The sequence below is a fragment of the Copadichromis virginalis genome, linkage group LG16, assembly GCF_057382275.1.
Source record: "Copadichromis virginalis isolate Kocher_CV1m ecotype Utaka linkage group LG16, C_Virginalis_male_GT1.1, whole genome shotgun sequence".
NCBI lineage: Eukaryota > Metazoa > Chordata > Actinopteri > Cichliformes > Cichlidae > Copadichromis > Copadichromis virginalis.
Window position 1 is genome coordinate 20,411,008 of NC_140633.1, and position 26,586 is coordinate 20,437,593.

Genomic DNA, 26,586 nt, shown 5'->3' on the forward strand with positions numbered 1-26,586 from the left:
TAAAATACTGAAAACAGCTTTTTTATGAGTCAGTTATTTCAGAATATTTCATATTTGTCAAAACATATTACGTTTGCAGCAAAAAGTGTACAATGAAGTACTGAAACATGTCACACAGAAATAGGAGAAAACTTGTGTTGATCACAGTGTAGTTAATAGAAAAAGATAATAGATAATAGAGAAAGCATTTTGATGTGTGAGTGTTGTTTTTAAGACAAAAACATCATTCAGTTGGGCTTAAGTTAAATATGCACACATATTTCTGTTTTAAGGCTCTTCAGACATGCTCCATTACATCAACCAGCTGTGTCTGTTATCTAATGCTGAACAGAGTTTTTACAGTGGGGTTTTCAGAGCACCTTCATTAGAAACTGCTGCCTGCTGCAGAGTAAAATGAGTAATTTGTGGCCACTCAGCTTAGAATAATAAGACAAATGTTATTGTTAAGATAGGACAGCATTTGAGTGACAATAATTAATTTTTTAATGCACATGTTTTTCTTCTTTGGGAAAAACATTCTGCAAAAATTACCCACAAGTCTGCTTACAGTGCTTACAAGGAGTTTCAGATGTTAGAAAAGGTATGCTTGGAGGAGTAAAGGTGAGGCTTTCAAACCTAAGAACAGCTGTCAAGCATGGTGGCAGGTGATAGTAGCATACTCTGGGCTGTTAAAACTGCTTTTTACTTTTTCCTCGGGAGTGCAGGTCTGCCTCAGGGCAGAGTCAAAGACCTCAATTCTTCTCCTCACACTTGGACAGCAGCCCCACATTAAGTGGGCGTGTGCAGCACACGTTGCCAGATTGTCTTCACCTCCATGCCCCGATCAGTAATAATCTGTTCTCTCTCTGTTCCCTCCTGCTGTCAGCTGAACCCCGTTAATTGGTCTCCAGTCTCCTGCCTTTTGTCAGTGGAGCAAGTCCAAATGTTTTCTCAAAACCCGTAATCAAACCCTACAAACCGAACCCCTAAAGCACCCTGGGGGTTAAACTTGCGGCTCAAAGAAATCATCAAAAGCCCAAATTTTATCAGGATGCATAAAAATTATGTAGAAATCTTTCTTATTTATTTGTAATAATTCACTGATTCAAATTTTACATTCAGCATATGGCTCAAGTTCAGTTATTCTTTGCTACCTTGATGTTGACTAAATTCCTGCAACACTACTTTGTGTTTACACTAGGCACAATTCTTGTCTTGAGCTGGATCAGAAAGCAGCTCTTGCCTGTAAACAACAGTTAAACTCATCGGACTAAATCCAGAGACAGTCCTAAGACAAAATTACTGGTGGTAACCAGCACAGCAAAGTGTTAAACGAATCAACCAAAGCCAAGACGGTCACCTGAACCCACATATAATTACTGCTCTGGAGATCCTCTCACAGTCGTTTCACTGCACGCCCCTCTTTCCTGTTCCCTGTCGAGACAAGGAGAGTTTTGACACCTTCATGTGTGGACTCGCTCTGCTGCACTACACACTACACAGGGTTTCTATCCAAACCTCATGCTTGTCTTAGACAGAAAATTAAACACCAATTAGTCCTGCAGGAGCTCTGTACTCTCTCAGCTTTTCTGCAGTGCGTGCATGTACACGTGTTATGAAACAGAGCAATCATTAGCTCTAGAAGACTGTCAAGTAAACGTCAAGTCAGATCTTGCAAAAAACATACTACAGAAACAGCTTCTGTTTCAGCTATAGGAGACAAAACACTAAAGACAGATCATGATGGTTACTATAGAACATCTCATCAGAGTATTGTTGCTAGGAAACAACTTGGATTCAGCTCGACTTCTTATAAAATGTTCATCATTAGGAAACTGAAACAGGGAGCAAACTTGTGCCCAAGTTTCCATGTTGCACTGTTTCTGCAGCTCTCCAGTGGTGATGAAAGAGCAGAGCGGCTCAGCATAAAGGTTAATATAATTTAAACCCTATCAGGTAAACAGAGCTGGTTCACAGCAGACATTTTGACTTGTGAATCACAAACACAATGAACGGCTAACATTACTAAGTGCTGAGCTGTGTTGCTGTAAGCAGCCATTGTTTATGTGATATTATTTTCAGCTGTTAAGACAGAATGGATGTGACTTATTAAGGGGACGAGAAAGAAACAAGAGCTCTCTGCGGGGGAATATTTCAGCTTCCAAAAGGGAACAGAGCAGAGAAAACGGCCACAACAATACACATCAATACTCGTTTCCAATCATAAATGATTTCATTAACACTCAACTTTACAAATATACAGAAGTTCAGACAAAATTTGTAACGGTTTACTAACTACAACCTTTTAATGTTTATTTTACTTTACCTTTACTTTTACTGAATTATTTCATATTCTGGTGAAACATGCAATGCTTTGAACATAAACTTAAGGCAAACAAACAAAGATCAAAAGTCCTGCCTTCGCTAAACTAAGAGTACCAAATATTATACTATTCTACATGCAAACAAGATCATAAATAAAAGTGTCAGCAGTGCGGTATGTGCATGCGTAATTTTATATCTGTCACATTTAGGTTCGTTAAGTGTTTGGATGATGCACATTGTTCTTAATAGTTGAATAAAGTCTAGAATCCACTGAGATGTTCTGCTTGACCTTCCTTGCTTTTCTGCTTGACCTTGAGAAACTCCTGGGTTGCCTTTGCAGCCATGCGATAACACTGCCTCCACTGTGTTTGACAGATGCTTTGGATGATGAGCAGTCTCTCTCCTCCTCCATACTTGTCTCTGCTCATCATTCTGCTACAAGTTCATCAGAACTGTGCAAGCGCCTTTAAATGCTTGCTGCCAAAGTCTAATCTAGCCCCATATTCATTAGCGTAACCAGCTGTCTGCACCTTGTTGTAAGATCTTCTGTATTTACATTCATGAACTCTTGATTGTAGACTTTTAAAATGATGTGTTTGCAGAGTCATAAGTACAAAAGCTTTGTGGCTCCAGTTATATCTAATTTTATAAAATACTATTCAGTGGTTCACTCTGTAAGTTAACCATAAATATTTTCTACTTGCAGTTTTAGATCAGTGATAGAAAAGGCATTTGGAGGCTTAATAGCACCTAATAATTAAATTCAGTTTTACTTATATTGGACTAAATTACAACAACATTTCCCTGAAGGTGCTTTATATAGTAAGATAAATCCTACAATATTAGAAAGAACCCCTAACAATCACACGACTCAAGCACATAGCAACAGTGGGAAGGAAAAATTCCTTTTTAACAGGAAGAAACCTCATAATGAACCAAGCTCAGGGAGGGGCAGCCATCTGCTGCGATTGGTTGGTGGTAAGAAGAGGGGAAAGAAAAGAGAGCAGAAGGAGACAGGACAAAAAATAAAGTGCCATATCTCTGATTTTTTTTTTTTAATTCTTGGACTCTAAGGTTGCTCTGTGATTCACAGCTCAAAATTATAATTTTATGTCTAATACTACTACCATCCACTGTCTTAAAGAAGCTATTTTAGCTTATTTCCCTCTCTCTTTAAGGCAAGTTGCTTCTGATTGGTTACCCCTTGCAAACAGCAGGTAGGTGGGGATTGTGTGCTCACAGTCAGGCGTGTATGCTTGAGATGACCATATTAGGGATATCCGCTCTCACTGACGTCACACAGAGTTAAAAGTGAAAAACAAAACAAAACAAAACGCGTTTGGCCAGTCTGAAGCCTGAACTCTTGGCTCACAGAGATTACTGACCTCATTATTTTGAAGTTTGGACATGTTTGTAAAATAAAATAAAATATACCCAAGTGTGCATAAAAGCCCCCTTCCATTTCTCACATTAAATGTGATAGATTAAAGAACTCACACTCTAATAAAAGCTTGTTTGATGATGTGTGTGAAAAACACTGCTGCGAGGCTACTTTTATCTTCATTTTAAATCAACTTGCTAAAAAAAAGGCAAGAAAGGCTCTGAGTTTTCTGAAGATTTATGATTTTTTCTGGAAAAACTTTAAAAAGATTCACTGGAATTACAAACTGGTTGTACAACTGGCTGATACTTGTCACTTTTGAAAAGTGTCCATCTGATTTTAAACTAGGCTGAAATCTAAAATCTGTTAAAGATGTTGAAACTCTGTACAAAGTGCTATTGCAACACACTCTGAAACTCTCTCCCACTGAGCCGAGTTCTGTGGTCTCTTTTAAAAAGGAGCTGAAAATGTTGCTTGCAGGTAACTTTTTTGGACTCCATGTTTTTAGTATTTTGTTGTGAAGCACTTTGTGATATTTGTCTTGAGATGTGCTGCATAGCACATAGCACAAAACTGTACTCATTTACTTACTTTTCTGAGATGCAGCGAAGCTGTAAAAGTGTGAAATGTGCAGGGGTGACATTAAATCTTATTTCACCAATAAAGTGGTGGGGTGGGATACTGCAAATTTATGCTTTCTTTTTTTTGTAGAGACCTGGGTTGCAGATGAGCTATAAAACTATTTAAAAAATAAATAAATAAAATAATATATATTAATTACTGAACTTAGAGGATCAAAATCAAGTATCGTGCTAGTGTTGATCCAATACCATCGGTATTTGGACCAATCCTCACACCTTACAAGGGGCACCAAAACGTGGAGAGGCAAACATGATGACAGAACATTTGCAGGTAAACCAAAATATTGTGACTTATACATTGTGTCGGGCTTCAGTCTCAAAATAAAACCTATCCACCACTTTATAACTTTATTTTGCTCCTCAAGCCATCACCTAAATATGAGCAACACACAATGAAATGTGCATGTGTTGTATCCATGTTGGTGTAGGGAAAATGCTCCAATCAAATGTCGTTAAGGGGCCAAATAAACTTAGCTATCTATACAACTGATAGTTTTTCGTGTATTTTAAAGATAGATAAAATAAATATATGCACAGTAGTCACTTGAGTAAAATACACAAAGTATATCAGTAAATAAACAAGTTAAAGGAATAAAAATAAAATGGGCTGATTTGATGCACTTGGGTCACAGTTTAGCCTTGAGCCTGGCACTGTCCTCCCTGTCTGGCTCCCTCATGCCGGTGGTCGGGCCAGGCTGTGTGGAGAGAATCCTCCCTTGTTTCTGGAGCAAGAGGCGGGCCTTTAGAAAGAAGGAATGCACTGAAGCTTTCCTGCAGGCTCCCCTTCACATGTTGAGGAACGTCCGTCCCGCGTCCCGACATGGACATGTGGCCGCTGCTGCTCCTGTTTGTCCAGCTCTGCTTCTGCTCCGGGTATGAAGGTAAACAGCAACTTACAGCCTCTCATTCATCTTCCGGACGTTTTTAACCGTGCTGAAAAGAAGAAATATCAAATGGTAGAGCAGCTTATCTTGAGAGAGAGTCCACATGGACAGACTCTGGCGGTGCCAGTGGCTTGGTGGAAGGGTAAGTGTAGTTAAATTATGCGCTTGGGGCTTAGAGATGACTGTAAGTTGAACTGAGTTTGAGGTTTCTCGTCCTCCCTGCTGCTGGTGTTTGGTGAACCGCGGCTGTGTTTACGTGGAGGGGGTGGAGAGCGGGGGGAGTGCAGTGTGCATGTGGGGGACGTTTCTGTGCGCACAGCTCGGTCGGTGGCACTAATCACAGGCCCGCAGCTGATCTGCGTTCAAAGTTTAATTTTCGCTTCTTCATGCCTCCACCTCTTAATCTTTGATACCGCGCTAAGAGGCTGAAAAGACCTCAATAACTAAGAGCTTTGAATAAAAATAAACAAAGGGCCTTCACATATTTTGGCTTTGGGTGTTTGGAGTTATTTACACTACTTAACACTAAAGAGTTTCTGTTCTAATATAGTTCCAAAGAGTTTACTGCCCCTGTTAACTTTTCTATCACTGTTCCTTCATGGAAAATAACTGCTTTTCTTTGGATGAATGAAACAAGACGTTGTCCAACACAGCAGTCACTCCATAATGCAACTAATCACCGTTGATGTGCAAGATCCAGAAACATAAAGCCTGTAGCCTCCAGCGAGAAGCTGAATGACTTCAAAGCATACGTCCGGATGAAGTGTTGTGTGTGCGTGCGTGTGTGTGTGTGTCCCAGCTTGTGCAGTCAGTTGCAGTGGCTGTGTGCCTGTAGATGGTTTGAGAGTGGCTCACCGCTGCTGTATGATCATACAGGCTGAAACATGAACACAAGCTGTGGAGCAGATTCATACTGACACACTAAAAACTGCTCATTGAGCCGACAGTCAGGACTTTGGTCTGTTCTTGTGTATGCGCCTGCATCTATTATGAGGAGTTTATTTTACTGGGCTCTGTTTGTGTTTTTTTTCTTTTGGTTAGTAAGCCTTTTATTAGTTAGGCATGGCCAGGGTTGTTTGGCAGTGCACCAGAGTCAAATCTAGAGATGTGCAGTTGCTTTTGCTCCTTTCGGGCTCTTTTGTGTGTGTGTGTGTGTGTGTGTGTGTGTGTGTGTGTGTGTGTGTGTGTGGGAGGGGGGGCTTACTTGTACGGCCATGTAGTCACTCAATCACAGCCAGATCACATTTTCCATGAGGGTATGTTTTACTGATGTGGGTCATACACCTCATGAAGGGAGTAGTTTGAGGAAATGCCAGCAAGTACCATCATCGAGGAAGTCTGCTTGAAAGCAACCTGCATAATTACAAAGCAATGCACAAGGACCAGACCAAGAACTCTCTAGTAATTCCTCAGTCGGTGCTAGAGCTTTTTAGAATTTTCTTAAATTTACCATCCAGGATCCACAATATTTGAGTTGAGGGTGGATCTGGTTCACGTTCTTCATTGCAATACAGGGATATTGACCTTGGTGAAGGATGCACTTTCCAAATGCCTTTCTGGTTAATGGGTAGCTAGTTTTAGACTGAAGTGTTATTAGAGGCGTTTGCATGTGGCTGAAAGAGAAAGCAGCAGGAGGATTTACAAAATGTTCAATGAAGTCTTCATTATTCACTTGTGGCCATGATGTACTAAAACCATATTTGTAAGGATTAATAGAGTGAACTCAATAAGTTCAATCTATAAGTTAATAAGCAGTGTGAGACGGGCCCTTGGCTACCTCCAGTCGCTAAGGTGAAGTGTGCCTGAGTAGTTCTTGGCTGTGAAATTGGTTGCAAAGATGCTGCAACAAAAACCTCTTTTTGATTGCTTTCGTTGCTAGCAGATCGCAGTGGTCAGTATAGTTTGCCCTGAAGATGCCGTCTTGTCTGCAAACTCTCACGAACTTTTCATGAGGTCATCTCAGGAACACAGTTCTCCCACTAAACTGATATCCAAGCCTGGTGGTTATTAGAGTCCGAGCAATACTGGCTGGACTGATATATGAGCCAGTATTAGCTGTTTGTCGGTATAATGGTATCAGCATTTATAACAACCAATAACCTAAAATCAAGAGTAAAGAAGTGACGAGAGAAACACATGTTTGAGAAATTTTAGAGAAATCTGTTTCGTGTGTCTAAATATCACTCTGTTATATTTTTAAATCACCGGATATCGATGTATGGGTCTATCGCTCTGCTGTTTATGAGGGACAACAGCTTGTCTGAGAAGGTGGATGAAATGAAGGGCTGCAACAATGGTTACTTTAAGATAAATGCAGATTATTTTGGACTGTGAATCCTGAAAATACATGATGCATACATCCATTTGAATGGCATGTGTCTGTGTGGTGCTGATCAAATGTTTCTCTAAAAATTGTTGCCTTCCTCTGAAAATGTTGAGTGAACTGAAACACTAAAACAGGAGAAACTGCAGTGTTCCCCACATCTCCCCTTAGTGTTCACTATCCTTCCTGGGGTCCATCCGACCCATTGTTGATGCAGAAATATTGATTGTCTCTGCTTTACGAATGGACAAACAGATGCTAAATAAAGACCCGGTGTGAAATGATTGGTTTCTAGCAGTGAACCTGGTGAACACTAACTGAATGAGTCAAACACCTCAGCTGCCAACAGCTTGTAGTTATTTTGTATCTCTCAGGTGATGAAGTGCTTCATCCTGCTTGGCTAGTACCTACAGAGGTTTTACTGGATATAAGTATTTGCTTTTACACGAGACACACAAACCAGATGCATCAAGGCGTCATCAGTTGAGAGCACTTAGGCGAGTTTACTTTCCTTAATAGGTTTTCACTCGCTGTGGTGGGTTGTAGGGTGTAACACTGTACCTCTATGTAAGGTAATGGAGATGAAACCCGGAGCAGTTTGCTCCTCAGGGTCAGAAACTGCTGATGTAATGAGAAAAGCAAAGCAGACGTGAGTGTAAGTGAGACACAAGTCATTAGTGCAGAAAAAAGGGAATTATGTAAGTTTGTAATCGTGGCGTTTTGAATTGAGTTCTACAGAAATGACAGCGCATTTTATTTATTATTCTTCCCCTCTAGTAGCCTGCAGCCACGATTCCACATTTACCGGAAAAGAGCTTCTTCCACATAATGACGGTTTGTATTACAAGCCTGCAGAGAACAGCTAATTGGAGAATCAGGCTCTGTAATTTAAAGCATATTCACTCCCAGAGGTTTCTCAGGAAGGCAAGCTCCTGCCGTTCCTGCACTGTTAACACTGACAACTCCTTTGAAGTAAGAGAGATGGACAGGAAGATGATGCTGGCTGCCGATCCCCTCCTCATCGCGTTGACAGATTCGTTAAATATAAATGAAGGAAAGTCTCAGATCGCTCAATCCCTGTTTTGAAATCCTTTGAATGTGGAGCTCTCTCATCAACAAGCACAAACCAGACCCAGTCCATTTATTCCAGCTGCGTAGCTGCTGTGATCCAATCAAATCTGTCCCACCTATGGGTGAGAAAGGTATCAGCAGCTGTTGAGAGCTGCAGATGGAGACATCAGTGATGGGAGAGTTCACGCTGCTCTGAGCATCCTTGTGTGCCCTCCGTCCTTCATGGCTGCTTGTTTGTCTAAAGATAAAAAAAGATGTCTACTCCAAAAGTAAACAATATAAGAAAAAGTTATTTGTTCTTTGAAGATGAATATCTGAGCTCCAATGCTTTTGTTTAGTTGCTTTTGTTTATTACAGAGCCAAGACCCAAATTGGTTTCTGCAACGTGTAAACAAAGTGGATGAATAAGTTACATGTGTGCTAAGCATTTTTAGAGAGTGGGAAGGGTTAACTATTTGTTCCCTGCAGGCCAGTGTGGCACAACAGCGTTTCATCTTATTTAATTATACAGAGATTAATAATTGAGTTTGGGGAGAGGCTATTGATCGGCTCGACTAAGATTTATGGCTGTTGTATCTCTCCTGGTGGTGAGATTATCATTCATCATGGATTTTGTATCTGATCCCATTTTAAAGAAAATTATTATTCTTTTAGCCAATATAGCTGAAAGATGCAGCTTTTGGTGAGGTGTCCTTAGACTGAGGCTGTTCCTAAACCAAGGTCGCTCCTGGTGGCAGGTGACCACCTTGGTGTGTGAGTGTTTCTGAATGGGTGAATGAGAAACACCATAACACACTCTTGGGTAACACCAAGCTACAAAAGTGTTACATAAAGCGTTTTTTTATACTGAGAGGAGCATTTCTGTTTGTTTTATTGATCTTTATTACACATGTTGGCTGTTTTAGTTGTGAATGATAAGGAGTTATAAGTTACACAGTGAGGCAAATGGTTTTTTTTTTACCTTAAGCTTATGAAAAGTAGTGATGTGCATGACTTGTCATGGTCTCATTGTTTTTATGATTTGTTAGTTGTTTTTGGATTATTGTGAAGCTTTTAACTTATTTTCATCCTCTTAGTTATTTAGGTTATTTTATCCATTTGTTTTAAGTTTCCCAGCCTTTCCTGGTATTTCCTGTAAAAGTTCAGATACACATTTGTCTTTAGCTTTTCTTTCACTTGTGTCCTTATTGGTTTCACCTGTGTCTCATTACCCTCCTGTGTCCAGAGACGGGATGACTGTGAAACTGCATGCTCACTTGCTAACACCTTGCCAATCACATATCATTAGCCAATGAACATACCCAAGATTATCCTCATTTCTAAAATATAGAATGACCAAGATTTAGAAAGGAGACTTTATTTTTTAATTCAGTATGAACCAAAATTAGCAACTGGGTCCATAAACTCAGCAGAAAAGTTCACACAGTTCAATAGGACAGGGAGCATTTTTGCAGCCACAAGCACTGCCCCCTGGTGGCCACATAAAGAATGCAAATTTAAGGCACTTCGTGGCTTCACTTTTCCGACTATGAAGCTACATCTATCTTTTATATTGTCTGTGGTTTTAGTAAGGCAAACTGTGTTATTACAACAACTTCAGTGATCATGTCAGACACACTGACCCATTCTGATAACATGCAGCCAGTGAAAAATGAGTGGCTGTAAAACAGTGATCACATTTTTATAGAATACGATAGAATGCACTTTATTTATGTCACAAGCTTTGAAACTCTCACACTGCAGTTACCAAAAAACACAATTTAGAACAAAATGGATTAAATGAAGTAAAACTCAGGAAGATAAAGGGTGACTGAATAAATTAGCTCACTAATGTTAAAACTGCAGAAGGAATGGGAACTCAATTTTTTAAAAAAGGTGTTAAAGATGAGTAAGATTATTGTATTAAAGCCTGTTTATGTGTGTTAGGAAACCCAAAGGGAATCACTCAGCTCTGCATGGATCAGAGTTTGGCATAAACAACACAAACGCGTGGATGGATCCACTAAACGTGGCTCAGTGGATTAAGGCCAAACATCTTAACTTTGGTCTTAACAGTCCAGCTGACACTGTTCCAGAAGTCTTTTTCTTTGTGCAGCTTTACAAAACTAAGCTGTGCTGCCATGTTCTTTTTAGAGAAGAGGCTTTCTCCTGGCACCCCTTAGGCAGCTACTTTTCTAGTAACTGGTGAAAAAACAACCTGTTTTAATAAATAAGTCTGTGAATAATTGCTTTTTCCCCAATATTTAATTAGCAGATTTCTTGTTATGCAAAGTGCAAGCAATTTCTCACTGTAACTGCTCCATCTTGGTACATTACTCCACAGTAAAAGTGAAAAAGGATCCAGTGATGATTTTTATTTCTTTTTGTAAACACAGCTCTAGCAACGGTGTCAAATGCACTGCTTTTCCTACCTTTTGATTCACAGCAATTACATTTTAACTGATAGTCGTAAAAACACGTTTTTTGCATGTCTTGCAAACTGAACTAGTAATCTAGTAAACAGCGAGGTTCTAATCAGTTAGATAACGTTAACAAATGCACAAGTCCTTCAAATTCTCTATAAATGAACGTATCTTTAAGTCTACCCATAAAAAGCACAAAAATAGGGTTATGAGTGCCAGTTGCATCACAGTGTAAATGATCACATCCTGTTTGTTTGCAGTTGCTGCAAATTCCTTCAGAGCTGATAACTTTGATGGTGTATGTGGTTCTAACTAGTGTTCACTATAATGCTGAAACACACACACAGAGACACACAGACACACCTGTAATTGGTTTTCCATAACTTTCTTTCCTCCCTCCCTCGCCCCATTAAGAAGCAGACACTTAAGTTTTCCCATTAGACAGCTAAATCTGACTCACTCAGTATGTGGGTTTGCTCTGTGCAGTCGATGCTGTGTGATCTGAATGCTGAAACCTCAAAGCTTGTTGTGTGTGTGCATGTGTGTAACTGTGCGCTATATGACTTGCAGCATTTTCGCCCAGACAGCATTTGTTAGACTGACAGAAAAACCACGCTGAGGAAGAAGGAGTGGTAGCTACTGGTGATTTTTATCTTGGGCTCATTGACTGACATGTGGCCGATATACGGTGCTGAAGGAGGTCTGAACACTCCTCCTTTGTGGACCCTGAACAGAGAACACATTCACGCCGGGCTTCATAACGTCTCTGAGCCAGTTTTATTCCTGCTTCTTTAACCCCATCCTTACTCATTTCCTCTCAGCTTTATTAGCTCCAGGCCTGCTCTATCTTCCCTATCCCTTCATCCTCTTTCCTAGATGAATCCCCCTGGCTCCTCACAGATTGGCTGTGAGTGCCTCTCAATGATGTGTCACATTTCAGCTTTTTTTTTCATGTTTTCTCAGTAATGTGTCACTGCTAAAGATGACACAATATCGATGGCTATGGTGGGTATATGTTTAGGAGCTGTTTTGTAGCAAAACGTTTCAAATGAGGATCACAGAGTGTATCCCTGTGTTAAAAAGATTCGTTTTTCCAAGCCAACTGGAAAACAGAGATCTTTTGGGACTTACTTATTCTTCTTGCATGTGTTCTGTCCAGTGGATTCTGATTACTCCCACCCGTGGTATCTGGATTAGATGAAGTTGAGCAATACTTTTAGGCTGTTCTTGGTGCTGTTTTGCAGGGCGGATAAAAGCCCTGCAGGTCAGCTCAGGACAAAGCTTTCAAACATTGCCCAACATAAACGTAGCTCTTCATTGTATTAGTTGCTTTTTTCTTGCTTTCTTTTACCCCCAGGGTCAGGACGGTACGCCTACGGAGACGACGAGGACTGGTATTCTCATACCTATAGAGGTAACGACACTTGGTTTGTCACTGCCACAGCATGCACGCAGACATACAGGATCAGTTTAAACTTAACTCGCATTTGAATTCAAGACGTTTTTACATTAGAAGTAGACAATTAATGCACTATAGTTAAGAAAGTCACTCACCAGCCACTTTGTTAGATACACCTATTCAGCTGTGCAATAATGCAATCATATGGGTGGAACTCAGTGAATCTAAACATGGTAAACATGACCCCCTGAAGTTCAAACTGAGCATCTGAATGGGGAAGAAAAGGGATTTAAGTGACTTTAAATGTAGCGTGGTTGTTGGGTATTGTTGAAGATTTCAGAAACTGATGATCTACTGGGCTTTTCTCTAGACAACCATCTCTAGGGTTTACAGAGAGTGATCGAAAAAAGAGAAAATATTCAGTTTCCTGGGCAAAAATGGAAACCACTCATTATAAATAAGGCATGCATAAGAGCAGCTGGGCTAGAAGATGCCATTCCTCTCAGAAAACAGGAAGCGGATTGAAAAAATGTTGCCTGGTCTGATGAGTCTCAATTTCTGTTGTAACATTCAGATGGTGTAAGCCACATGGAAGCATGGATCCATCCTGTAATGTATCAGTGGTTCATGCTACTGTTGGTGGCGTAACTACTACTCAAATGGCCTCCACAAACCAAAAGAGCAGCTTTGGGATGTGGTAGAATGGGAGATTCTCATCATGCATGTGTGAGGCTATCATGTCAATATGGATCAAAATCTCTGAGGAATGTCTCCAGCACCTTGTTGAATCTCTGCCATGAAGAATTAAAGTAATTCTGAAGGCCGAATACACAGCAATGTGTACCTAATGAAGTGGTCAGATAGTGTATACACCCAAGTTTAAATTGAGGCAAGAATTTCACAGGATAAAATTTTCGATAAAATACTAAAAAATTGTTTAGCTTGAACAAAAATAGCTGAACTCATTTCAGTTCCTCCATTAATTCAACACCAGCTCATTCAGCCAGTTTTGTAAACTGACACTGTTACGTCAAAGTAGCTTCCCATTTTAAATCTAGGGTCAGTTAGACACGGAACATTATCATCCCGGCCAAACCGCACTCTCCCCTCGTGTAAAAGCTCAGATATAATATTTTCTCTTACTTGTTGGCTGTGGAAGTTTTGCCAACACACACACCAGCACAGAGAGAAGGAGCAAGGGTGGTTTGCTGTGTAATGAAAACTCATTTTGACTCCACCTGGAAGTAAGCCTGAGCTTGTGTGTATTCTCCTCTGTGTGTTTGTGGTGGTCTGCAGGCTCAATGTTCAACTAGAGCCAGCAGGAAATAAACTGCAGATTTTGATTTTCCTGTATTGGAATAAGAACCTTGTGGCCCCTTAAATTTGGCAACATTCAAGAAATTTTACACAAGCATCACAGAGATGGGCAGCTATCCACTCTGTGAGGAAGCGAGTTGAAATGTGCAATTTCAAGCAAAGATCTCAAAGGAATAGTTTGATTTTTTTTTTTAAAGAAATACTTTCTTTTTTACTTTAAGTTTGTTGAGAAGATTAGAAGATTGATTCAGTCTCTTTAATAAACGAATCTATCAGAAGTGAACACTGAATTCAGTCTGCAGAGTTTAGCTTATGCGGAGTCACTGAAAGTGCAGCACTGTGCAAAAAGTCTTGTAGTAGTAATTCCTCAATTCCTTATACTTTGCTAGAAAAATGGAAAATGGATGTAATGAATGATTGAAACATATGTAAACATACATGGAAAATATATGAGGCAAAAACTGAGTTTGTACAATTCAAACAAGTTTAAAAATCGATATTTGGTACGACCACCTTTATTCTTCAGCACAGCCTGAAATCACTTAGATATACTTTCTTCTTGAAGGACATTCAAAGCTCTTATTTGGATGTTGGCTGCCTTTTGTTCTGTTTTCAGTCTAGATAATCCCACACTGCCATTGAGGTCCAGTCATGTATTGGGGAGGCCAATACATGACTGATAAATAAGACAGACACGATCTCCAACACGACTGCCAAAATGCTGCTCCGAAATGTTGAGAGCGCGAGCAACACATTGCGAGCGAGCGCAAGTGCAAAAACTGAGCGACAGGGGCTGCTATTGTGTGCGTGTGTATGGATAATAGCAAACACTGAAATACATTTTTTGCACGCAGCAATGAATTTTGTTCACTCAAATTTAGCTTTTCTTTGCTCAATAATAAATTTCTCCTCAAAATGCAACACTTGTACCTGCAATTTATTTTTACGTGCGCTCAGAATAGTGGCACAAAAATAACGCCATAGTTTTACAGATGTAGACATTCACTGCTGTACCTCTCTCCTGACCTCCTCTGTACATTTTGATGATGATTCAACTTTGGCCCAAAGGACCAGTCACGACTCACTTACCTGATGTTTTTCCCACAGGTTTTTGCTGTATTTTCTCCTAGTTCTTCAGGACATGACTTTCAGATACAGTTCATCTGCTGTAGATTGTTTTGCCACTTCCTTATTTTTTCCCTTCACACCATGTGCACTGGGTCCTTACTGTCTTTAAGGACACACTGCACACAGTGCCTAGAAATATGCCAAGTTTTCAGCTAATAGCTCTTTGCGAGTCACGTTCTTGGGACAAAATTACTATTTTATGCCTGTCAAGATGTGCTATCTTTGGCATTTCTTGTCAATTCAACCAAAGAAATGGAAACAAATTATGTGTTTTTATGACAGGCTGCTATTAACAAAGTGCCTAAAGAAACAAAAAAATGGTTTTGCTAAGTTGTCTGTTATGTATAGACACAGCACCGGTTCATTCCTTGCTTTTGGTGCCCTTTGTATGTTTGAATAATTTATAGGTCAGTCTTAAGTGGCTTAACAAAACAAACAAACAAACAAACAAACAAACAAACAAACAACATACATCTGAAATGGTCAGGTATAAGGACTGGACTGAAAATGAGTGAAAAAGCAGCCAGTGTTCAAAGACAAATTGCTCAAGACTGCTTTTGAAACATAATACAAAGAAATAATAGTTGGCTCAAGACTTTTGCACAGTACTGTAGCTCCATATGAAAACCTGAAATAGACTTCTTAACTGTCTTCTCTAAGATCTCCAAGAAAGTCAAACTCTTCCTTTAATTAAGACACTATTTTTCGAGACTTTAACTTTCCCTGGTCATCCTTATCAGCATCAGGAACAGTCCTAATCAGGGAAAGATGATAATGGATCCAGGGTACCATAAACTTTGATTCCTAAATCAGTTAAGGATAAGGATAAAAAAGAGCTGCATTCTTAATAAAGACTGTATTTGGTGTGGTGCCTTTCACGCTCTGAAACCACGCGCACACACAAAAACTTAAGTGCTCTCTACACACATTATTATCAGTCTTTTACTCGAGTGAGACTATCTCCTTTGCCTCATGAGACTGTTGGATAATGGAAGTCACTGAAAAGGTAATAAGAAATCCACTGTATCTGCCTGTACTCAAGGTGATGGGTGGGTTTTTGTTCTTTCACTCTGGCAGTGGAAGTCTCTCTCTAAGCTTCTATGATCACAGGTAAGTGCTTGTTACTGAGCGTCCGTCACTCAAGGCCACACCATAAAGACATGAGATAAAACGATGAAGAAAAGGTCAGTGCCTCGTTCTGCTGTTTTTTAGGAACCCCGTGGTGCGCACCCATTAAAATTAAACATGGTGACGTGAGCTGTCGCACACCCAGAGGAGAGCACTACAGGAACGTGATGGGGACACGGTGTAAAATCCGCTGCAAGCAGGGATATGAAGCTCAGAGCTCAGAGGTGGTGTGCATGGCGAGCAAACACTGGTCCTCTAACTACGCCTGCCGAGGTGAGAAAGTCCACTTGAACATGCGCACACATTGTGTTTCTCACTGTTTAAATGCATGCATGTATTCAACACACGCATTATAGCCATGCTTATCAAAATGGATGAAGGGAGGTGGGATATCATCAAACTGGGAACCCAGAGATGCCGCTGTTTGGAGCCAGAACCTTCCACAGAGCTGCCAATCAGCAGAAAAACTGCAGAAACCAAAGCTGTCTATAAGCCTTCAAATCTTATTAACAGAGCCGTCATCCAAAATGACCACAGGCACGCTTTGTGGACGGCCCAAATTTAGCAAATGAGACCGTACTGACTGTTCTAGAGAGATTTTGTTTCTGAGTGCAGCCAGATAGCTTGTAGCTGCACATTAAAGCATCACGTCAAAGTGATTCCTGCGTGATTAGAGCTCATTCCTGATTCTAGAAGTAGAAATTTTATATGCTTTGAACCACATATCACAGTCTTCTTTAGGGGATGTAGTTTGTTGGATTTTTTTTTTATACTTTTGTGTGCCACTTGTCTCCTTAGGAATTTGCATATGCATGCAAACGTCAGCAACTCGGTTCAGTTTAATTTATACTGGTCCAATTCACAAGTTCAGTGTACTCAACGCTGTAAGGTAAAGATGCTACAATGTGAGTGACAGTTAGGAGAAAAAACTCCCTTTTTTAACAGGAAGACATTAACCAGGAGAACCAGACTCAAAAGAAGTTTGTGGATCAAAAACCTGCAGCAGAAGCAAAGTTTCAAACCAAACATTAACTGTGGAAAGAGCGTCTACATCCTGAGTCTGATCTGGGAGCTCGTTCCATAGGAGAGGAGTCTGGCAGCTGAAGGCTTTGTCACCTCCTGAGACATGAGTGTGTGTGTGTATAAGTATTTAAATGCATCTGTTGCAATGAAACCCTCATGCAAGCACCACAATGACAATGAGCTCACCCTGCTTTCAGAGATCCGTTGTCCTAAGCTGGATATGCCCATTAATGGTGGCTACAAGTGCTCAGACGGCTCTTACTTCAACTCTCGCTGTGAGTTCTTCTGCTCACCCGGATTCACTCTGAAGGGCCAGAAGACGGCAACGTGCCGCTACAACGCGGTGTGGAGTGCAGGAGTGCCCAGCTGTGTTGGTAAGACTGTTTGCATTGTTGTTGTTGTTGTTGTTCTTTTGTGTACAGTTTGATCTCCCACAGAGGACTGAAGCCTCTAAGCTGCTAACAAGTAATTAGCTGCCAGAGGCACACCGTCAGCTCCAGCTCTCACTTATACATCTCTATTACTATTTGTCCTGATACAGTGTTTGGCGAAGTTAGAACTCTGTGTGTTATACTCAGAGACACATACGCAGACTTTGACCGTCACCAGTGTGTAATGTGTTTCATTTCTTTGCGCCAATCTGAACTAAAAATGGCTTTCAGCTTTGTGACCTGTACATAGTGTCATAGTGTCACAGAACTAAAGCCAGTGACAGTGTCATCACCTGAATCTGTGAGGACACTTTCCTCACAAGATTCATCTTTGTCTCTGCAGTCATCCTACTTTTTGTATTGCTTTAAAAGATTTTTTAGATGGCTTTCATGTACTTCAAGCATGTCTTTCATCTAGGCTAGATTTGGTTTAGGAGGATGCACCGTATAACTTTATGTTGCAAGAGTTACAGTGATGACAAGATTTGACAAGTTTTTTTGTTTGTTTTTTTAATTTCCTGTAGATATTGATCCTCCAAAAATCAAGTGTCCAAGTGTGAAGGATAAGTGGGCAGAACCTGGAAAGCTGACAGCGAGGGTGACTTGGGACACACCAGAGGGTGTTGACACTGCAGACGGCATCCTCACAGAGTCAGTTGCTTTTCTGCTTCCTTGTTAAGCCCCCAAGAGCAAGTTGAAAGATTAAAACTGAGAATGTGTTTTTTGTTTCCCCCCCCCAGTGTTATCCTTAAAGGAAAGCCCTCAAAATCCAACTTCCCAGAGGGGCTCCATAAAATGTCTTACACTGTGTTTGATCGGGCTGGGAACAAAGGGTCCTGCCGCTTCACTGTCAGAGTGCGAGGTGAGCCTCTAAAAGCAGAGGATAAGATTTTGATCGTTTGTCTGGAACAGGGTTTTTGGTCACACACTTTTTCAGGGGGTTATCTCCAAGAAGTCTCCAAAGATTATAGAAATATATATTTAATTGGTAGACTAACATTATGCAATGCAATATTTGCTAGGATGCGTGTTAAACGTGTTAGATCAAGACAGAACAGATGTACGGTACATACAGAATATGTGTGCAAAAGTCTTGCAGTATAATGCAAAATAAGTGCAGTGATTTATTGCAAAAATAAACATGTGCAAAAATATATGGAAATACAGTATATATCCACCTACATACATCCATCTCTCTGGTTCTGTTTCAGATCTTTGCTTGAATTTTAATGCCCATAATGTCTATCTGCTGTAGATAGCATTTTTTAGGACTGCTTATTCAGAGGTTCTGCTAAAAACCTTGGTGGTGATAAAATAGCCATATCAAAGTGGCTAAAGATACAATTTATTATGAGGGGACTAAACACTGGTTCATTCCTTGAGTAAGGTACCTTATTTATGCTTGAATGATTCGTTTTTCTGAAAATGTAATCTCCAAAGATCCCTTTTTAAAAAAATGACAAGACTGGCTGCTTGGAAGCAAAATAGAAACTAGGGGCAGCTCAAGACCTTTGCACAGTACTGTGGCAGTTACCTGAATGCAACTCCAGCTTTTATTTTCCCCTTTAGCACAACGGTTTATGCATAAGCCAAGTCTGAACATATGATACAGACTAATATGGCAAATATCTATTAGGCAAGAGTTAATCAGGCTTGTAAAAAGCTAATTCTCCAGAATCTTACCGTCTCTTTTTGTGAACAGTGCGTCGCTGCAGCCCTCTCTTTCCTCCGGACAACGGTTACATGAAGTGTGACAGTGACAAAGACAACTACGGAGCCACCTGTGAATTCACCTGCACCGGCGGCTCCGAGCTACGGGGCAGCGCTGCCAGAGTGTGTCAGTATGGACTCACCTGGTCGGGCTCAGACACAACCTGTGCACGTAAGTACTGCATCCTGTTCAAGCCATACAAGCTGTTCTCGTACAGACATGACAATCTTCATTTAATAATTGTATTAGTTTAAGTCATTCAGAAATGGAAGGATAAACATAGACATAGACCTTTCTTACTCGTTTTACCATCACTGTGTCATGTGCTTAGCCTGTATTTATAAGTAGACATTGTGTACTTCAGGATTTATTAAAAAGACAAAATCTGTAGTAACAACCAACACACATGCAAGTAGTTTTCATCTCACTGCTCACATCTTCTCCAGTGGGTTTCTGTTTTATGTCTCTTTATGTTTTTGTGAGTATAAACGCTTCACTTCCAACCATTTGAATCATATGCAGTGGTTTTCATTAGGTGGTTTTTTTTTCTACTCAGTTTGTCTGTTTTTCATATGGTTTGGCTGTCAAAATGTTTTTGTGTCTTGCCGTCATTTTGGCTGCTTTGTCTGGCAGTTTTTTTCCCCCATCTGGCTGAAATGCAGCGAATCTCTACTTCATTAAAGAGAAGGTTCAATATACAGTGACTTTAAAGACAAAGACAAACTTCTGATAGATCAGTTTTTTTGTCGATATGATACAACTTAAAATAATAAAATACAATTTAAATTGGCAATTAAAAAAAATATATACCACTAGCTTTTATCTAGCTTCCCTAAAAGCCTCATTTTCACTGTTTAGTTTTGCTTTTTGGGATGAAATCTTCAGAGGAAAAAGCTTGCTCGTGCAACAAGTCAGTAAGAGAGACACTTTGTTGTCCTGTAACCTGCTGGGAGTTTTTACAAGTAGCTGAAATTGCTGATGATTAAATTAATTGTAGAAATATTGCAGTATGAGAGGGAATCCTGAAGTCTGAAAAGGTGAATGATCACAGAAACTGAAACCATGAGCCTTGGACATTACTCAATAGAGAGCTCAAGGACTTTAGAGAATTTAGTTTGCATTCATTTACAAAATCTGCTTACTTATTAGCCCAATATGACGTTTTAAAATCGAAATTCTGTCCTGTTAAATATTATATGGCCTGATATTTATGTAAGTGGGTTTCTTCACCATTGAATGTAATCAAAACAGAGGTGGAGGTCATTTTTTGACTACAGAAACTCAGAGGGATCCTGCTTAATGCAGAGATATTGGAGTGCATTTTCTTTTTTCATATAGTTCCTGTAACCTTTTCTGGTTTTATATGAGAATCCAAAATGAGGACAATATGGCGCCTCTTACCGATCGATTGGACAGATCAATACTGGACGGTCCTCCATTAAATGTTCAAGAAGACAGAAAAAGTGCAACAGTTAAATAACAAAAGTCATGTGTTCGACTCGGTTCTGTCACATTTCCAATGAAACTCATAAGTTGGACCTACAGAGACAGACTGGAACGCAGAATAAATATAAAAAGTGCTTTTATTGTTTACCAAACGTAAAAAGTGATGCGCATTGTGGCACGAGAATCAATACAGAAATAAAATCCAATCGCAAAGAGACTAAAAGAAAGCAGTGAGCCAGCTGGAGAAATCAAGAGCGACTAAAAAACACGAGGGTGATGGGACAACAACAGGGTTAGGACTGTGGGTCAGAGGACACAGACTAAATGCTCACACCAGGGAGAGGGATAAGGCAGGGATGGACTCAGTCAAGACAATAATGAAGGCAGGGAAAGGAACAAAGGCGAGACAGCCACAGGAGGAACTGACTTTCAGAAACAAACACACAGACAAACGATGAAAAGCAGAAAGAGGAAACATAGGAGGCACAGAAAACGAGGAAAACCCTCCAGAAACACAAAGGACCGTTAAAAGGTAAGGATTATAATCGAAAACAAGGGCCAAAGACCGTGAGCCATTAATTTGATTTTATCACCTGAGCAGCCAAAAACAATCAATGATGAAACATCTCACAGAAATAATGTGTTGTAATAGCACCCTTTTCTTTGTAGCGTGTGTGTCACGCCTTGTCTCATCACTTTAAATTGTCCGTTCAATGTCGTCACAGCCATGAACATCAACGTGGGAGTGCGTACGGCTGCTGCGCTGCTGGACCAGTTCTATGAGAAGCGAAGGCTCCTCGTTATCTCCGCGCCAACGGCTGCCAATCATAATTACCGCTTCCAGATGACTAACTTGCAGGTGAGGCACGACTCTCAGTTAATGAGCTGAATGTGAGTCGACTGAGATGGAGGGGTGGAAGTCAACGCCAGAGCGTCTTGCGTCCTCTGTGATGATGCACACAAAGACAGCCTCAGTGTGTTTGTGGGGGGGTTTTTCGCCCGATTTTCCACCTAAGTGGGTAAAAGTGGTGACATAAATAAATAGGAGAGAGGGTGTTGTGGTGATGAACACGAAATGTCACGGCAGTGAATAAATGATAGTGACACTGGCTCTGATAAGGCTATTCTGGGGTGGATGCTTTCCCACATCATCAGACAGCATTAAGTCAGAGCTGTTTTTAAATGCCTGACCTTTCAAAGTGACTCGGATATCAGCTGAAAGATAAACCGGTGTCAGTTTGTGAACAAGATGACTGATCGGTCCTGCAGTCTGTCGACTGGTTATCAGGAATTTCTACAGTTAGTTTGAAAGTGAAGGAAAAAACAGTTCATTTTCACCTTATTTGGGAAAATGGTGATAATTTTACACAATTACACAACTGACCCATCAGTATGGTTATTTATTCACTGCAAACACTTTAAAAATCATCTCGCTGCAGTAGCAGACAAAGGAACTGTCAGAAAGTTTGGGCTGTGTGGAGTAGGCAGATCTAACTTGAAATGAGTTTTTATGCAAACTGTGGAGAGATTTTCCCCTCAGGGCTCAGTGAAGTCTGTCCAAATCTATCTGTGTTGTGTGCCACAACTTCACAGCTTAAAAAGCAAAAGGAGTGTCAGTGTAGCTGTAAATTAGCGTAAATGTACTAAACTGTATGCTTTCATAATAACATAGCAGATTAGCCATGATGTCAGGCGTCTCTTGGAAATGAGAATTTTAATCTCAATTAGATTTTTTACCTGGATAAATAAAGGGCTAATAATTAGCTCAGATAGTTTCACATTTTAATAGCAAGATAAGCACATGTGTAGACACTGTTCTAATACTTACCTTAGTATATTAATACTAAATAAGTAGCAAACTGCAGTGCTGTACAAGTTCTCTATCACCTGAACATCATTCGAAACACTGACAAAAATCCCCCTGTACATTCACAGATGTATAACCCACGTACGCAGGGATCCTGTAGCATTCGTGCGTTTATATAAATGGATGAGTCGAAATATCAATATTACAATAAATTGTTTATTAATATGCTTGCAATAGTTATTCAGTTAGGTTTTACTTACAAAGTGCCAATTCACAGCAGCAGTCACCTCATGGAGTATTATATTGGAAGGTAAGGACTCTACAATATTACTTAATCAAAACCAGAAAAAATGAGCCGTCTGAGAAAAGAGCAAAGAGAAGTAAGGACAAATAGGAATGCAGAAAAAGTGCTTTCAGATTTTAATCCACCATGTAGTTAGGAGTACCATCTGGAAAGAGTCTGATTGCCAATAGCTTCATTTTTCAGCATGGCAGTGAACCCTGCTAATGCAATAAAATCATACCTGGATAGAAAAAAAACACACAATAGAACATTATCAGACATGGATTGGCCTCCCCAGAGCCCGGATCTCAAGATTACCGAAGCAGTGTGGGATCATCTTGACAGAAAACGGAACAAAAGGCACAAAACATCCAAAGAAAAGCTTTGGGAGTCCTTCAAGAAGCCCGGACATTTAAATAAATTGTTGGACCTAAGAGGTGGCTCAAGACTTTTGCACAGCACTGTAGGCACATTGTTTTTTTTCAGTTATTGGAAAATGTCTCATTTAAAATCTATTTTTGTTAACTTTAACCTGCTGACCAACATCAACAGCCTGCCAGATTGTTTGAATTCCTGTTCATGCAATAAGGACAGGAGTGGGGTTTCCACTGGATTAAAATTTCCCCCTCTCTTCATGAACAAAAATCCAGTGTGTATACTTGTTGGACACACGATGTCTCCCAGTTCTGCTTTCTCTAGTGTGCTGCGGATTTGAGATTCCAGATCAAGCTCTTAACTTGAAACAGAGCCAAGATTGGCTCCAAATTAGTCACAGTCTAAAACAGTGTAGTCATACGTACATGTGGAAAACACATGCACAGAGACAGCATTGTTTTCGAGTGGCGCTGAACGTAATCAAAAACATAAAACTGATGGATCTGTGTGTCTGTGTCCTGTGAGAACAGCAAGCTCAGTGTGGCCTGGACTTGAGACATGTGACAGTAATCGAGCTGGTCGGGACTTACCCGGCACAAGTCGGCCGGATTCGACACAACCTGCTTTCTCCAGGACTGGCCCTGCAGCTCAGGTACTAACATGCAAACACACCCACCTCTGTTAACTTCAGCATGTGTGACTTTTGCTCGCTCCTGCTCATTGAACTGAATGCATTTCTTAGGTTACTGCTCCAGATTCCTCAAAGGTCTTTCCAAATGGTGCTGGTAGACAAGCAGGGCATAGACAAACAACGCTACCCGTTTCCAATCACAGCGGCTGAATTATTCACCACCATCGACACTTTCCCCCTCCGCAAAGACGAGATGCTGGTACAGCAGGAGGCGGGCCAGACCTGCCAGTCATAAAACGCCGAGTACACTTCCATGGACTGTCAGCCATCTTTGAGCTTTCCCTCCTTCGTCACAGCAGAAAAGACTCGGATCTCCCGTTTCCATCCACATGTCACACGTTCCTACCTGAACCAAATCTGCCCTGTATCCTGTGTGCGCGAGCATGTCTGTTTGTTTGTGTGTGTGTGTCAAAAGTTTGGATGTCAGTCATGGTGCTAATCACACAGTGCATTACAGTCATACTGATTCCTGTGTCTTGTCTGTATTTTATTTGTTCTATTATTATTATTATTTTCAAAGCAGAATAATTGTCTTACTACTTTGTAAAAAAAAAAAAAAGTCTTTTTACTGTATGAACTGGAAGACCTTTCACCTAATATTTATGTCACACCTTTCCCAATAAGGATGTACTCTGTACATGCAGTGCATCTGTGTCTGAATTTGCAAACACTGATTAAATATGTCTAGTGCGAAGGATGTGCTCCTGTGTGCGTCAGTGTGAGGAAGCAGTCTGCAAAAGTGCCCGAGGACAAGTAAAGAGAGAAAGTTAAGAGGGCAAATGATTCACAGGAGAACTCGATAAGTCAGTACTAAATATTTTCCTAAAATACAAATTGTCCTTGAAGCAAAAAAACTTCCTTCCACAACTTAAAAAACCCCACTGAATGCAGTGATTTGCAAAACATTTAAACCTTATGTTTAATTGAGTAATCTGAGGAAAACCTTGAATATTTAATGTATTCTTGTTTTGAATTTTATGCCTTAACAATCCTCAGCTTCGTTTTGTGTTCAGTATCAGGATGTGCAGCAGACAAATTCTGGTTCCAGGACTGTTTTTGCAACACTGCATTTTAAATATGGGAATTTTTTTTTTTATAAGAGCCAATAAGGGCATGCTATGATGTTTAGCTCTTTGTTTGACATCTGGTTAATAGTCCTACAGCTCAATGGTCCACTGGTTTTCTTTGGGAAAAGGAAAGATGTGGAAGCATGCAGAGAATCACACATCCTAGTCTGGCATATTTATGACCTTTGAAGGTCTTCAGTTAGATGATTCCTGAACTTGACATTTAAATTTTCATGAATATGCCTCATAGCTTATGAAAAAACAAAACAAAATATTCAGATTATTAGTATATTTATTTCAGTTTGAGTGAAATACAATTTAAACAGTATGAATACTTTGCATCTTCAGTACAATCAGCCACAATCATGTTGTTGACTCCACAGTTACCCAGATGTTTTTTTTTTCATCATCCATCAAAACATAAACAGAATACTGGAAGGGAAAAGGTGCACAAGCAACAGGGATGACGGCAGTTTTGAGAAGATCATCAAGAAAAGTTTATTCAAGAACTGACTGAGGATGATGTCATTGTATCAAGAGCCACGACACACAAACACATCTTTAGGAAAGAAGCTACAAATGTCTCATTCCTAATATTAAGTCAGTCCTGAACCACAGACATCAGAAAGCGTCTTACCTGGACTGTTCCTCAGTGATCCAAAGTCCTCTTTTCAGATGAAATCACATTTTGCTTTTCTTTTTAGAAATCAAATTTTAGAAATTAAATTCTGGTGGAAGAGTGGAGACACAGCGAATCCAAGGTGTTAACGAGTCCCGTGGGATGTTTCTGCAATATAATGATTGTGGTTTCCCCGACATCTCCTGGTGTTGGCTAGCCTGAACATTAAAAATTTAAACTATGGGGATATTTTTCCTTTTTTTTTGCTTTTATTATTTATTTTATATTATTTTCACTTGCTACACATGGGACAGACATGACTGGGGGAAAGAAAAGAGAAAAAAGAAAGAGGGAAAGAAAAACAGTGATAAAGGGCAAAAAACAAAACAAACAGACAAAAAAAATACATATCAATCACCTGGATCACCGGTTGAGAAAGAATAAAGAGAAAACAAGCAAAAAAAAAGAGCAATATAATAAACATCATCTATGTGAATATAACAGTAAATACTAAATATTGAATATTACAGGGAGTGCAGAATTATTAGGCAAGTTGTATTTTTGAGGAATAATGTTATTATTGAACAACAACCATGTTCTCAATGAACCCAAAAAACTCATTAATATCAAAGCTGAATGTTTTTGGAAGTAGTTTTTAGTTTGTTTTTAGTTTTAGCTATTTTAGGGGGATATCTGTGTGTGCAGGTGACTATTACTGTGCATAATTATTAGGCAACTTAAAAAACAAATATATACCCATTTCAATTATTTATTTTTACCAGTGACACCAATATAACATCTCCACATTCACAAATATACATTTCTGACATTCAAAAACAAAACAAAAACAAATCAGCGACCAATATAGCCACCTTTCTTTGCAAGGACACTCAAAAGCCTGCCATCCATGGATTCTGTCAGTGTTTTGATCTGTTCACCATCAACATTGCGTGCAGCAGCAACCACAGCCTCCCAGACACTGTTCAGAGAGGTGTACTGTTTTCCCTCCTTGTAAATCTCACATTTGATGATGGACCACAGGTTCTCAATGGGGTTCAGATCAGGTGAACAAGGAGGCCATGTCATTAGTTTTTCTTCTTTTATACCCTTTCTTGCCAGCCACGCTGTGGAGTACTTGGACGCGTGTGATGGAGC

At 40.0% G+C, this 26,586-nt stretch overlaps 1 protein-coding gene across 2 annotated transcripts; it reads left to right on the plus strand.

The window, feature by feature from the left end:
* Positions 1-5,097: 5,097 nt before the first annotated feature.
* On the plus strand, positions 5,098-25,673 carry srpx (sushi-repeat containing protein X-linked). 2 transcript variants are annotated; one of them, XM_085433685.1, is made up of 10 exons: positions 5,098-5,207; positions 12,364-12,420; positions 16,063-16,251; positions 17,199-17,375; positions 17,957-18,083; positions 18,173-18,294; positions 19,135-19,314; positions 21,315-21,448; positions 23,585-23,706; positions 23,797-25,673. In XM_085433685.1, exons 1-10 carry the CDS (start codon positions 5,147-5,149, stop codon positions 23,978-23,980), a joined length of 1,353 nt encoding a protein of 450 aa, XP_085289811.1. In that variant the 5' UTR covers positions 5,098-5,146; the 3' UTR covers positions 23,981-25,673. The 2 variants fall into 2 exon arrangements, with proteins under 2 accessions (XP_085289811.1, XP_085289810.1); XM_085433684.1 differs by lacking the exon at positions 5,098-5,207 and adding an exon at positions 5,230-5,352.
* The last annotated feature ends 913 nt before the right edge of the window (positions 25,674-26,586 follow it).